This window comes from Gopherus evgoodei, chromosome 5 (genome assembly GCF_007399415.2).
Source record: "Gopherus evgoodei ecotype Sinaloan lineage chromosome 5, rGopEvg1_v1.p, whole genome shotgun sequence".
NCBI classification, from domain to species: domain Eukaryota; kingdom Metazoa; phylum Chordata; order Testudines; family Testudinidae; genus Gopherus; species Gopherus evgoodei.
The window spans coordinates 43,942,341-43,956,971 of record NC_044326.1 but is presented as its reverse complement, the minus strand read 5'-3'; the positions used below and the strand labels follow the sequence as shown (position 1 = coordinate 43,956,971).

Sequence of the window (14,631 nt, the reverse complement as noted above, 5' to 3'; positions counted from 1 at the left end):
GAGGGCTCCATGCGTTGCCATTGCCTCCAGGCACTGTCCCCCCCCCCCAGCTCCCATTGGCCAGGAATGGGGAACTGCAGCCAATGGGAGCTTTGGGGGAGGTACCTGGAGACGCAGCAAGGGCAGTGCATGCGGAGCCCTCCGCCCCCTCCAGGGACCACAGCGCTTCCTGGAGTGGCGCGGCATGGGGCCAGGGCAGGCATGCAGGGAGCTTGCCCTGGCCCTGGCACGCACCGCTGCCACCCCGGAGCTACTTTAGGTAAGCTGTGCCAGGCCAGAGCCTGAACCCCTCCTGCACCCTGCTCCCCAACTGCCTACCCTAAGCCTCCTGCCTGCACCTCACACCCCAACTCCCTGCTCTGAGCTCCCTACCACACCCCGCACCTCTCCTGCACCTCAACCCCCTGCCCTGAGCCCCCTCCCGCAGTCCATACCCCTCCTGCACTCCGCATCCTTCCTGCACCCCAACACCCTTCCCTGAGCCCCCTCATACACCCCGCACCTCTCCTCTGCCCCAATCCCTTGCCCTGAGCCTCTTCCTGCACAAAACACCCCCTCCCACTCCTCCCACACCCCAACCTCCTGCTCCGGCCCTGCATACAATTTCCCCACCCAGATGTTGCCCTCAGCCCAAAAAGTTTGCCCACCCCTGTCCTAGACACTGCTGTGCTCCCAATCTGGGTACCCTGCTGTCTCAATACACAGATATCTCTCTCACAAACACTTTGATAAGTATACACAACTTTCAGTAATGTTAATGGGAGTTACATGCATACATTAAAGACAGAATAAATGGACACTGTAAAGGAGAACAAACGGAGATAAGGCAATTCCAAATTAAAACAATAATGATCATAGACACTGGCATCCAAAATCTGTGGATACAATTGAAACTGGAAACTCAAGTCTTTATATTTCCCCCTTTCTCTTCAAATAGCTCCAGGAGTCTGATCAAGCAAGTGGAAATAGTACTTTGCTTTTCACTTTGTTGTTACAGAAGAAATTGTACTGGAGGTGATCAAAGTTGTTTATTGACCATGATCCTAACAAAACCACAACCCACACAATAAACTACATAAGTACATATTTAACAGCTTCTTTCTACTCAGTACCAAGTCCTAAAACATCTACTCCCCACCCTTAAATGCATACATCTTATATCTTATTGAGTAGCCCATTTTTAATTTGACAGTATTTTCTCACTTAAGTGCTTGTGATTTAAGTCCTATTTGCCTGTTAGTTTACTTAGCTGACATTTTATCTTGGGGGAATTTAATTAAAACTGTGTCCATCACCATGTATCCAGCTCTGAGCCAGGCACTATGAGTTTGGTGTTATGCCCTGTCTTGCTCCAGAGCAGATAGCTGTAAGTACATGAATCAATCCAATCAGCTGTACACATGCAAACAGTCTCTCTGTGGTGCTCCACTGGGGCTACTCTCGTGAGTGAGGCATAAAGGATTTGGCCCAATGTGAGCTCCACCTCCAATATTAATACCTACATCTCAGACCTCAATGGTGCCACTGCTTTGCCCACTAAACATTAGTGGTCAGCTGCAGAAACCTAAAGCCCAGTTTTACTCACCTTATTCATGTGAGGATGTGCCTTTAGCAGATTACTGACTTGAATCAGAAGAGCAGAATTGGATGCCTATTTTTAGCACCACAGCCTTCTCAGAGGGAACACAAGCTACTCATATAATGTAGGATTGGAGAAGGTCCAGGGCAGTTTATGGGTGAAATTCCAGCCCCACTGACATCAATAGAAAAACTCCCACTGACTTCAACAGGGCCAGGATTTCAGCCCATATCACTAGTTTATTGTAAACTAAGACCCGATCCTGCAAAGACTGACACGGGCCTAACTTCACACAGTAAAACTGAGAATGTGTAAAGTTCAGCCCATGTGTTAAGTCTTCGCAAGACTGAGGTCTTACTTTGTAAAAAGAGTTTAAAGAACTCAGGCTGTAATGAAAAGATCCAAAGATCAGAAAAGCTACCTCATTTTGAAATACACAATATTAACTTTTCATGCCCTATAAATCAGCTTCTAATATCTCAGGAAGCGAAGCAAGCTCTGAGAATTGCTTTTTTACTTACTTTTGTTGGATCAGCGGCTCTGAATACATAACAGATACTGTGCTGATTTACTGCTCCATCCTTTATCAGACAAGCAAAGTAACTTGGATCATGGCTATTGTGAATCAGCTTGTGGACATGCTGTGGCTTATATTCAAACAGGCTGGAACAAATCAAAGGATCCCACTGTTGGCTCTTTCCTGTGTCTGGTTCACATCGCAGGCCTGCTGGTGAAACATAAAGCCGGATTTGGCTGGTGCTAGGTTCTTCGACGGAAGATTGCATACTGAGCCGCCGAATCTCTGCCACAATCCAAGGAAGCACTGGCATGGTGGTTAGAGAATGCACTGGCAGAGAACCAACAAGCTGGAGACTAAAATCCACAGAGATATCAGTGGGTGTTTGAAGTTTTTTAACTTTGAATGATAGGGGCTCCATTTTATAACCAACAAGGAAGCCAGGAATAATCCACCAGAGTTTCAATTCCCAGCAATGAAGATTCCTTTCATTGCACAGTAGTGGAATTCTGAAAGAAAAGATATTAATACAGTTACAGGAACAGTCATTTAGAATTTTCTATTTAAAAATAATCATCAATAATGGAAATATTCATAGGGCATTTCTAGACTGCAGTGTAAACACAGGGTTCAAACTCAGGTTCAAGCCTAATCCTCCTTCCAGCTACATACAAATCATGCTAACCCAGAGCTTTGATTCCATGGTTTGAGGGTTTGATCCTGAATCAAGCTGGGACCCAGTGTTCAAGCCCTACTGCTCTGCAGTATGGGCACAACCCTACTAGAATCATGTTCTGGGAGTCTGACAAATGTGTTCCACAGGCTTTCTTTGTCCTCTTGACAATCAAGTTTGGTGAACAGTCAAATTTTCCCACACTTCACCATGAACAAAGGGTTAGAGCAGCCACATTTTGGAAGGGATCTAGGAAGTCTGGGATCTAGGTAGTTCAACTCAGGCTCGCATAATCTAGGTGCCGGAGCGCCAGGTTGGGACTCAGGGTTCAACAATTTCAAACCTGGAGTTACAAATAGGTAGAAATGCTCAAGCCCTGTGTTAACAAATCCAGAGTCTTCTAACTCAAGTTCTACTAACCATGGGCTTACACTGCAGCATAACTATACCCATCGATTTCAAGACCAGAGGGCACCATCTAGTGTAACCTTCTGTATACCCACAGGTCTTCGCTGAATTAATTCCTGCTTCAGATCCAATAGCTGTGGTTGAACTAGACCATATATATTAGAAAAACATCCAATCTTGATTTTCAAATTGCCATAGATGGAGAATCTACCACAATCCTGGTAAACTGTTCCTTGAATCTGCCACTATAAGGCATGCTTTCCAATCCTTTAGTCATTCTTGTGACTTTCCTTTGAGCCCTCTCCAATTTATCAACATCTTTCTTGAATTGTGGGTACCAGAACTGGACATAGTATTCCAGCAGCAATCATATGCAGGCAATATCACCCCCTTTACACTTCCTCAAGATTCCCGTGTTTATACATCCAAGGACTGCATTAGCCCTTTTGGCCACAGCTTTGCACTGGAAGCTCATATTCAGCAGATTATCCACCATGATCCCAAAGTCTTTTTCAATCATTGCTTCCCAGGATAGTGTCTCCAGTCCTGTAATTCTGGTGTGCATTCTTTGTTCCTAAATGTGTGACCTTACATTTGTTTATATTGAAATGCATATCATTTGCTTCTGCTCATCTTACCAAGTGATCCAGAGCACTCTATCAGTCTCCTGCCCTCTTGATTATTTATCACTCTCATAACATTGGTGTTACTTGCAAACTTTATCGATGATGATTTTATGTTTTCTTCCAGATCGTTGGTAAAAATGATAAATAGCATAGAGCCAAAAACCAATCCCTGCAGGACCTCACAAGAAAAACAACAGCTCAGTGATGATTCCCCTTTAAAATTACATTTTAGACTTATTAGCTAGCCAGTTTTTAATCCATTTAATGTGTGCTGTGATAATTTTGTATCCTTCTAATTTCTAAATCCAAGTGCTATGTGTATCAACTCAAATACTTCAAAGAAATCTAACTATGTAACAAACACCACTATTACCTTTTCAATCAAACTTACAACCTCATCAACAAATTATACCAGGTTAGTTTGACTAGATCTATTTTTGATAAAACCATGTTATTTATATAATCCTCCTTTAATTATTATTTAATCTAGAGAACATAAGAACGCCATACTGGTTCAAACCAATGGACCACCTAGCCCAGTATTCTGTCTTCCGACAAGGGCCAGTGCAAGACATTTTAAAGGGAATGAAAAGAAAGAGGCAATTTTGAGTGGTTCATCCCCTGTCATCTACTCCCAGTTTCTGGAAGTCAAAGGCTAGGAACACCCAGAGCATGAGATTGCGTCCCTCACTATCTGGCTAATAGCCATTGATGGACCAATCCTCCATGAACTTATCTAATTCTTTTTTGAACAGTTATACTTTGGCCTTCACAACGTCCCCCAGCAACAAGCTCCACAAATGGACTGTGTTGTGTGAAGAAGTACTTTATGTTTATTTTAAACTTGATGCCTATGTATTTCATTGGTCACCCCTGGTTCTTGTGTTATGTGATATAGTGAATAACACGTGCCCATTCACTTTCTTCATACCATTTATTGTATAGGCCTCTGTCATATCACCCGTAGTCATCTATTTTCTAAACTAAACAGTCCCAGACTTTTAAATCTCTCCTCATATGAAAGTTGTTCCATACCCCTATTCATTTCTGCAGCCCTTCTGTGTATCTTTTCCAATTCTAATATAACATTTTTGAGATGGGACAACCAGAACTGCACACAGTATAGCAAGTGTGGGTGTACCATGAATGTATAGAGGTTCTATGATATCATCCCTTTCCTAATCTTTCCCGACGTTAGTTTTGACTGCCATATTGAACAGATGTTTTCAAAGAACTCATAGACATACAACTAGCCATGATGACTCCAAGATCTCTTTCTTGAATGATAACAGCAAATGTAGACCCACCATTTTGAATGTACAGTTGGTATTATGTTTTTCCATTGTGCATCACTTTATATTTATCAACACTAAATTTCATCTGTAATTTTGTTGCCCAGTTACCCAATTTTGTGAAATCTCTTTGTAACTCTTCACAGTCAGCTTTGGACTTTAACTATCTTGAGTAATTTAGTATCATTTGCAAAATTTACTACTTTACTATTTACCCCATTTTCCAGATCATTTATGAACATTTTGAACAGCACCAGTCCCAGCACAGATCCTTAGTGGATGCTGCCAATTATCTCTCTTCACTGTGAAAACTGACCACTTATTCCTACCCTTTGTTTCCTATCTTTTTGTCAGTTACTGATCTATGAAAGGACTTTCTCTCTTATCCCAGGACTGCTTACTTTGCTTCAGAGCTTTTGGTGTGGGCCCTTGTCAAAGGCTTTCTGAAAGTCCATGTACACTATATCAACTGGATCACCCTTGTCTACATGCTTGTTGATACCCTCAAAGAATTCTAGTAGGTTGGTGAGGCATGATTTCCCTTTACAAAAGCCATGTTGACTCTTCTCCAACACATAGTGTTCATCTAATAATTCTGTCCTTTGCTATAGTTTCAATCAGTTTGCCTGGTATTGAACTTAAGTTTAGTGGCCTGTAATTGTCAGAATTGCCTCTGGATCATTTTAAAAAAAAAAAATCAGCCTTACATTAGTGATCTTCCAGTCATCTGGTACAGAGGCTGATTTCTGCGATAGGTTACATACCATACTAATTCTTGATTAAAATTGATTACTGATTACCAGTAGTATTTCTGCATATCTGACTTCCTTCAGAACTCTTGGATGAATACCATCTATAAATGGTGACTTATTACTATTTAAGTTATCAATTTGTTCCAAAATCTTCTCTACTGACTCCTCAGTTTAGGACAGTTACTCAAATTTGTCAGCTAAAAAGAATGGCTCAGGTTTGGGACTCTCCTTCACATTCTCTCCAGTGAAGACTTATCTAGTCCTGTATCAGCCATTTCTTGGGGTTTTTTGTCTTTGTTTGTTTGTTTTTTTAGTTTGTTTTGCCAAGGGTTAATGTCAGGCTGACAGGCCTATCATTAACCAGGTTATCCCGTTTTTAAATATTGACAACATTAGCTTAGTTCCAGTCTTCTGGAACTTCCCCAGAATTCCAGGACTTATTAAAAAGAAATGTTAATGATCCAGATAGACACTTGACCAGCTCTTTCAAAACTCTTTATTATGAATTTTCTTTTTCAAGAGACTGCTATAACAACACTGTAAACAATCATCTTTTACTGAAAGTTTATTTTAGCAAATCTGTTATACTAAATCATGTACTTCTTTCTTTATTATAGCTACAGTAATTGTGTTAGTCTTTCTTCATTCACAGAGTTGGCCAAAACAATGGGGAAAAAATTGCAAAAATTTTCATGAAAAATTAGTCTGTTTTACCCATCAAAAATTTTGAAAAGTTTCTATCAGCTGTGTGAGTAGTTGCAAATATTAGATGAATTTTTCAAGGGGTTTTGAGGGAGTGGGGCAGGAATATACTACTGTTAGAAATATTACATTGCATTTAAAACATAACATTTTCAAAAATGAAAAAAACGACCACTTTACCAAAAAAATAAACGGAAAACATGCTTCTGTAACTACTTTGCAGGAAGGAAAAAAAACAAGATTTAAAGATAGATACAGGTGCTGGGCCTTTTTATAGCCTTCTCTTCTGGAACTTTTGGATCCAACTATGGATGAATGCCCTTTTTGGCTTTATTATTAATGATTCCACGGCTGATGAGCTTAGCAAGAGAATCCTACAGTGTAGGTCTGCAAAGACAATCCATGAGCCAGAACTCTGAATCTGCTAACAATCTAGATGCATGAAACATTTAAGAAAGCCCCTAACAGATGTAAATACTATAAGAAACATGAAATATATATTTGTAGGCCTCATTTCAATTATATTAAACATCTTCCATGTACAGCTCTTGTTTCATATACAGAAAGCAAGGGGAATAGTCCAGAAATCTCTTCATTTATAAACATGCTGTCACAGAAGTTGACCTCAGCTTAACAAAGCATTTCTATATTTGTCTAACCAACAAAATGCTCTGTAACATCATTACTGCTGTGCTCTTGCAAAGGCTTCTGTCAGGGATGCAAACTCCCCATAGGGAAGTGAAGCTCTCTCTTCCCTGTTTGAGATGCAATTGTGAAACTTTTTTTTATTAACAGTGACAATGGAAAACAATTCAGCAACTCTCCAGGAGGTTTTGATTCATTCAGGGCTCAGCAGGAAAACAACGCAAAGACCACGAAAATCGAGCTCACTGATTATAAACTTTGTTGTTACTTAAGGGCGAGCATAATGGTCTCAGCATAACAAGTCTAAGTAAAGTCTGTTCTCAGTTGAAATAATTAACATGTGTATCAGGACTGAATTTGAGCCATTATCTTCACATATCAGTAAATCAAAACTTTGCCTTCCATTTTCAATTTTTTGGAGTAAACATAGTGATCCTTTTCTGCTCAGGAAAGTGAGAGGCAGACATCACTTTCTAGAACCAGGCACAGTGATAGGCAGGTGCTATGCAAACTTCTTTACAAAAAAGTCTTTTACCCTTACCTGCAACTGTAAATGTGGGTCTCATGAGCACAGACTGACCACAAATTATGACCAACTGAGGACTATCTTTGTGTCATGCACTAAAACCAGCAAACTCATTTCATCTGTGACTCAAACTAACTAGGAATTCAGGGCTCTGTATGTGATACCACACTCCATCCATATTCTCCTCTTTGCTGAGGCTAAAATACACAATAATCACATATAAATGAATTGCACTGCTGCTTCTAATCAAACAACAGCTAATCTCTTTATCTTAGGTACTTGTATCTGAGCACCTCACATCTTTAGGGTATTTTTCCCCTCACTCCACTCCCATGAGGGAGAGAAGTATTGTTATCTCATTTAATTTGATGGAAAACTGCAGCAAAGAGAGACTAAGGGCTTGTCTACGCTACCAATTAAGTTGATACAACTTACTGTAAACAAGTTACATTGATTCTAAGCTCTGCCTCCATCTCCCACCAACATAACTTCCACCTCTCATTGAGGGAGAGGGAGTAAATGCGTCGATGGGAAAATGCTCTCCCATCGACATAGTGCGCCTTCACCAGAAGTGCTATATCAGTGCCACTGCATAGATGCAGCAGCACTGATGTAGTGAGATAGTGAAGACAAGTCCAGAGTGACTTGGCCAAGGTCATATAAAAAAGCTGTGGCAGAGCAGGGACTTGAATCAAGGTCTCCACACTCCCAAGTTAGCACTCTAACCACTGGACTATCCTTCTTCTCTATTTACGGCATTTGCTCAGGGGTGGGCAAACTATGGCCTGCAGGCTGCATCCAGCCTGCGAGCTGCACCAGCCACAGCATTGGGTTAGAGCTGGACCACCATTTTGTAATTGTGCATTTTATTTTTCCTTTCTATATTAAGTACTATGCACTTGTCTTTACCGAATTTCATCTTGTTGAATTCAGACCAATTCGACAATTTGTCACGGTTGTTTTGAATTCTAATCCTGTCCTCCAAAGTGCTTGCAACCTCTCCCATCTTGGTGTCTGGCAAATTTTATAAACATACTCTTCACGCCATTATCCAAGTCATTAATGAAAACACTGAATAGCTCCAGACCCACGACTTACCCCTTTGGGCCCCACTAGATACACCCTCCCAGCTGACAATGAATCATTGATAACTCTTCTGAATATGGTCTTTCAATCAGCTATGCACCCACCTTATAGTAATTTCATCTAGACCACATTTCCCAGTTTTCTTTTTCCCAGTTTCCTTGAAAAAAGGATTTTTTTAAAATTTTAATCAACCACTTTCATGAAAATTTTCCAATTTAAAAAAAGGTAATTTTTTATTTAAAAAATAAGTTGTATTAATAACATTGTGCCCAGCTCTAATCACAACCTCCAGTTCTCTTTTATTCTAGTACTAGAAAATGTTGCATTCCTAACTGGAGATATCTAACACTACAGCAGAGAATAAAATGTTATTTTCAATGCTAAGTCTAAGGATTTAATTATATTAAACAGTGAGCTGTTTTGTCATACTTCAATAAGTACTGAACTGCTGGAGTGTATTTAATATAAACTAAGAGATTATTGACATCAACTTGCTTTTTTAAAAAATAAGCACTTGAATCACGTTCCTTGTCCACACCTATACTATTTTCAAATGTACCTTCTTTAAAAAAAAACCACCAAAACCTAACTTTTCGGAACTAAAATTACGAACAGTAATAGAAAAATCAGATTCTCAGGGTTCCATTTTAGTAGTGCCCAAGACGTAAAGGAACATAATTTCAACCCTTAAAACACACATCTCATTAATCTAACTAGCCTCAGAATCTCCCTGTAGTCAGCCTCCTCTTCCCTTCCTCACACGCATTCTTTCTGTTCACTTCCTTCTGTTGTTCTTGTCCTAACTTAGGAACAGATTCTACCGGTAATTACACCAGTTTAATGCCACTGAATTCAATGGGGTCTATTTAATATAAACTAAGAGCTAAATTCTGCTTTAGGAACTGATCCTGCAAATATGTATGTATATGCGTAACTTTAGGCCTATGGGTAGTCCTATAAACTTGAATGGGACTACTCACAAGCATAAAGTTAAGCACATGTGTCACAGTTACAAAGTGAGCTACACGTTCATCCCCTAACAGTCCCTCTTGAGTGCCCTCTTGGGGAACAGGTTGTGCTATCTTCAAACATATCACATAACCAGCATAGACCCAGATTGGGATGCGGGAGTTTTCAGAGCGTCAGTGGATAAGTGGGCTCACGTACGCCACCCATGGAATGTACTAAGAGTCAAGGAACAGAAACTATACTTGATCTTAGCTCAGTTAAGTGCCAAACACACCACAGCTCCTGGCTACAGAGAAGACAGATCTCATAGAAGGATTAGCATGACTTGGCAATGTGCTGGGGCAGTATAAGGAAGTGGTCAGGACTCCACCTCTGCATAAATCCAGAGGCCTAGCTCCCTAGATAGGGGATGAACAAAGGCCCAGCTGTCACCTCAGCCTATCGAGGTTAGTTGCAGAACAGCCATGCAAGCATTTCATACCAGATTACTGAGTTGGAGAAAGGATTCCCATTTTTCCCCTGTATCCTTTTAGCTACCCTGAGGGAGGCACAGTTGGTCTTAAAAGAAGCAAAAACTTACCCCATTTGTCTCTGTCTCTACAAAGTGTTGGCTGTGAAGCCTAATCACAATTCAAACATCAACTTTGTAAAATATTTCACTGCTGACCATTTTAATAAAAACATCAAACTACTCTGGGATTCCGGGTAGAGTTTCAGCCTATGGGCAGAATAGGGTGACCAGGCAGCAAGTGTGAAAAATTGGGACAGGGAGCTGGGGACTAATAAGAGCCTATATAAGAAAAAGACCCAAAAATCAGGATTGTCCCTATAAAATTGGGACATCTGGTCACCCTCAGGCAGAATTCTGGAATGTAGACAACAATTAAGTAGCACCACTTTACCTCTCAATCTGACCCCTGAGATACAGGTTGTCTGCACCCATCCTGATAGATTCATTTAAAACACATCAGCCTTACAGCACATATAAGTATAAATGACAAGACTATGCTTGAGATATGTGAATGACAGGTGGCGGGAGGTGTCACTGTTATTAAGTAAAAGTTTTCATTCTTTTGGTAAAGATTACACACTAAATTCTCCCCTATCCTCTATCGTGTCATATAAAAACTAATAGATTGTTATATATATTGTTAATAATTTCTGTCCTTTTGTTTTCAGCTTCATTTTAGGTTTTCAATCTGTTTTATTGTTATAGGATTCAAATAAGTACACAGAACTGCTTAGATCATATCATGTAAGCACTACTATTGTATCCATGTCGGTCCCAAGACACACTGTATCATATGTCATAGGATGCATTTAATTTTCAAATAGTTTTAATTTGATCAGCTACACAACAAAGAAAAAAAACAAAAACAGGTAAGTAACATCTTAAGGGTGCTTTTACACAATATATCCTGCCTCTGCACTAACCAGTACTCTGCAGACTCACAGCAATTTATTATCTATTCCTTCACTTCTTCTACAACCCTAACTGGTATATATGCATAATGTCATGGCCAATTCCAGAAATCAATGCTTCTCATAAAATTCCCAAGTAACTTCTCAGCTACCATGTACTTTCATAAAATCCTGGCTCTTCAAGGAGTCTTTCCATTGACTTCAGTGGGCCTTGGATCAGGCCACACATTTAGCTCTGTTTTCAAACCTGGGTAACTCCTTTGCCTTGATAATAAGTAACCACACCTAAAATAATTACTGTCACAGCTATTTTAACTAGTACTTTGTTCTATGGCCTCAGATGAATTAAACACAGTTAAATAGAGAGTAAAGAAACAATTAAGCTTATTTTCAGGAACATGGCAACAGACTCTTGATTATGCTATGAGTTACAAAATGAATGGTATAATAAACAAATCTGGAAACCATCAACAAATTAAGAAAAATGTTTACTGTTCCTGCTCTTGACATCTGTTGCTATGTGCTATTGCTGACAATAAAAATTAATACTCTGCTTCCTGACATTTTGGGTATTGAAGCTTCTGAAACAATTTAATATTATCTAAACTAAAAAAATCAATAGATGCATTAACAATCAGCACCCAAAAGTCAGAAAAAACCTGCTGTTTGCAAAGGATATAGACACAAGCCAGCTTGCTAGACAAGTTATAATGCAGAAGCATGAAAAAAGTATGCAGCTGCCACTGATGTTACACCCTCAACTTCATCTCACTTTATCTATTCAATGACATGAATGCCACAAAAATGTACACCTAGAGACACCATTTTTTCATTTGACTAAGTTCTATGAATTCATGTGAAGAAGCCACATCATGGAATGCATCCATTTCCCTTTTGACTTGTCATTTTTCCTCCTCTCCTAGTACTTCAGGCAATAGTATTTTTGTACAGTGCTTACAGAAAGTTTCACAGTTTGAGCATTTTATACTTCATTACTTATAAAGTAGCTCATGAGCATTCTTATACCATTATTACCATTGTCCACCGCTCAGAGCCATTTGTGCTTTAATACATGGCAAGAGTACATTTTAGTCACTGTGTATAGTAATGTTCCACTCAATGTCTGGATTTAACTGGGGTCACAAATCCCTCCATCTGTACTGCAGTGGTTTTCTACTGTAGAGCTGCAATATTAGCTTCTTTTCTAAACAAAATGCAACACACAAGGTCTCGACCTTTTAGAACTGCACTAAAAATAGTTACACATATGTCGTAACTCTCCTGCACACTCCTCTTTTAAATGAATGTTAACATTAAAGGGATTGTAGTCCTGTTAACTGTGTTTAAGGGATCTAAATTTGCATTCTGAGACCCCTGGACTACCAGAGGCTGGCTTCCCCACTATGAGAAGAGCACTGTGTTGCTCTCAAAAAATCACTCTTGTTCTTTCTGACATATGGAGCAATGTTGACAATTTCTGGAGAGAATTACGGTCTTGTGCTCCTGAGCTGAAGGAAGAAATGTAGAGATAATGATACGGACCCTTTATAGGGAAGAGTAAAGAGAAGGAAATTGTGGACTCTACAACATACACTCTACACAAAAATTAAGCAAACTTTTTTTAAAATGGCACGGCGGGCTTAGTTTATACTAACAATCACCAGAATATTCTGGGTGCACCTACAGCAGGCAATGAAGTATCCATTTTCCAGCACTGGTGCAGCTTTATCCTGCCAGTGACAGTATACTGGGCTCTGGTGTTCTGACCACTCTGCAGTGAAAATTACACATTGGTACAAATGCCTGTTTACACTGTTGTTAGCTCCTGTACAGTTTCACTCTTTCCAGTAAATGGATACAAAACTGTTTGGTGTGTAAAATCCCCAGAACAAAGGCAGTATGTAAGATTACCCTGAACTCATTCTGTTGTGCTCCAGTGCTGTAAATAATATGATCCTCTATCAAAAGATCTCAAAACAGAAGGTGCTCTTACATAAACAACGTACAGGTTCAAGGTGTTCAGAGCAGAGAGGGCATCTCTGTATCTCCCTGCTTGCCTCAATTTAAACCAGACCCTGTAAAGTCATTTTGGCAGAGCTTTTGAGCCTCCATGAACACAGATCTAATCTGAGGACTTAATCAACACCATCAGCCCAAACAAGGGGAACAGGCTGATGTCATCCGAACGGCTAAACATCATATCATTTTGGCATTTCCATAAACTCGTTTCAATTATTCTACTTCACACAACTATAAAATTGCCCCAGATTTTAAAATATTAAAAACTTTCGTACTTACCATGCTAGGGGAGGGGGCAGGTGTCTTACAGCGGACAGAGTTGTGCACTGAACAATTTATACCCACACCTCCCTATTAAACCCTGCCACCCCATCCCATTCTAGGTAGCACTTCCCCCGAGTTTCGGCCCGTCTCAAGCAGATCCACAGGAAGGGCTGCAAACGCTCAAACCACTTACCTAAGTTGCAGGATGTGCTGGCGCGCAAGGAAGCGCCGCTCTGCGAGCGCTGGAGGAGGAGGAGTCCGACCCCACACGGTGCTCAGAGCGCGGAAGGGCAGAATCCAAAGCTGGGCGCGCTGGGGACAGCGGCCATGCAGCCCCAGAGTAGGGGAGAAGGTGGCGGCGGCTGCTGTATGTTGCCTCGGGGGCAGCATGAAGCAGCTGGATGTACCTGCCGGTGCCTGAGCCCCCTGCCGGTCTCCGGAGGGCCCCGCCGTGGCTGCTCACTGCCGCCGCCCGCCTGCTGCTCTCTCCCCGAGGAGGCTGCCCTGGCTGGGGAGGGGGAGTCGCGACACGCGCTGCTCCTGGGGCCCGACAGAGGGGCCCCCTCCCGCCTGCGGGGCGCAGCTGCAGGCCGACGCTGGGGAGCGCCTCCTCTTCCCGCCCGCGTGTGTGACTCTGCCGGGGGGGGGGGGGGCAGCCCGCTCCGGCCTGGGAGGCGCCGCTCGGAGAAGCCAGCACGTACCTAACGATCCGAAAGCAACAGGAGCCCGCGCCGGCGCCCCCGCTCTCGCCTCGGGGCACTAGGACTAAGCGTAAACCTGGTGCAGCAGGGACAGTGCTGGGCTGCTGGTCACATGCGAGCAACAGCTGCAGTGCAGGGAGAGCTGCTGGGTGCGAGCAGCTTCCTGGCTCCCCGCCTGGTTGCCTGTGCTGGGGGACGGGGTGTGCGACGGACAACCCCCAGCTCGCCCTCTCCTCCAGGGACCTTCTGTGCTGGAGCGGGCTAGGCAGCGCCTAGCCCACCTGAGGGGTGGCCTGCCCCAGCCTTGCCCAGCAGAGGAGAGGCTCACTCTCTGCATTCACTTTTAAGCAGAGATGGGGCCTAAGCAGAGCTGGAGGGGAAAACAAGAGGAAACAATTTCAGGGGAGGGGGGTATTGAACATTTGACATTTTCATTTTGCAGGGCTCAAA

At 41.8% G+C, this 14,631-nt stretch overlaps 1 protein-coding gene across 9 annotated transcripts in view; it reads right to left on the bottom strand.

Moving 5' to 3' along the window:
* TBC1D1 (TBC1 domain family member 1) overlaps nt 1-14,631 on the bottom strand; it is a 191,229-nt gene extending 176,598 nt beyond the window's left edge. For 4 of the 9 annotated variants that reach the window (XM_030563807.1, XM_030563798.1, XM_030563796.1 and 1 more), the window contains exons 1-2: nt 13,674-14,631; nt 2,101-2,605 (exon numbers count right to left, since the gene is read on the bottom strand). In XM_030563807.1, coding sequence (XP_030419667.1) covers nt 2,101-2,605; nt 13,674-13,870 — 702 coding nt within the window. In that variant the 5' untranslated portion in view covers nt 13,871-14,631. Of the gene's footprint in view, nt 1-2,100; nt 2,606-13,495; nt 13,646-13,673 lie in introns of those variants that run through there. The other 5 variants (XM_030563800.1, XM_030563799.1, XM_030563801.1 and 2 more) reach the window with 3 other exon arrangements.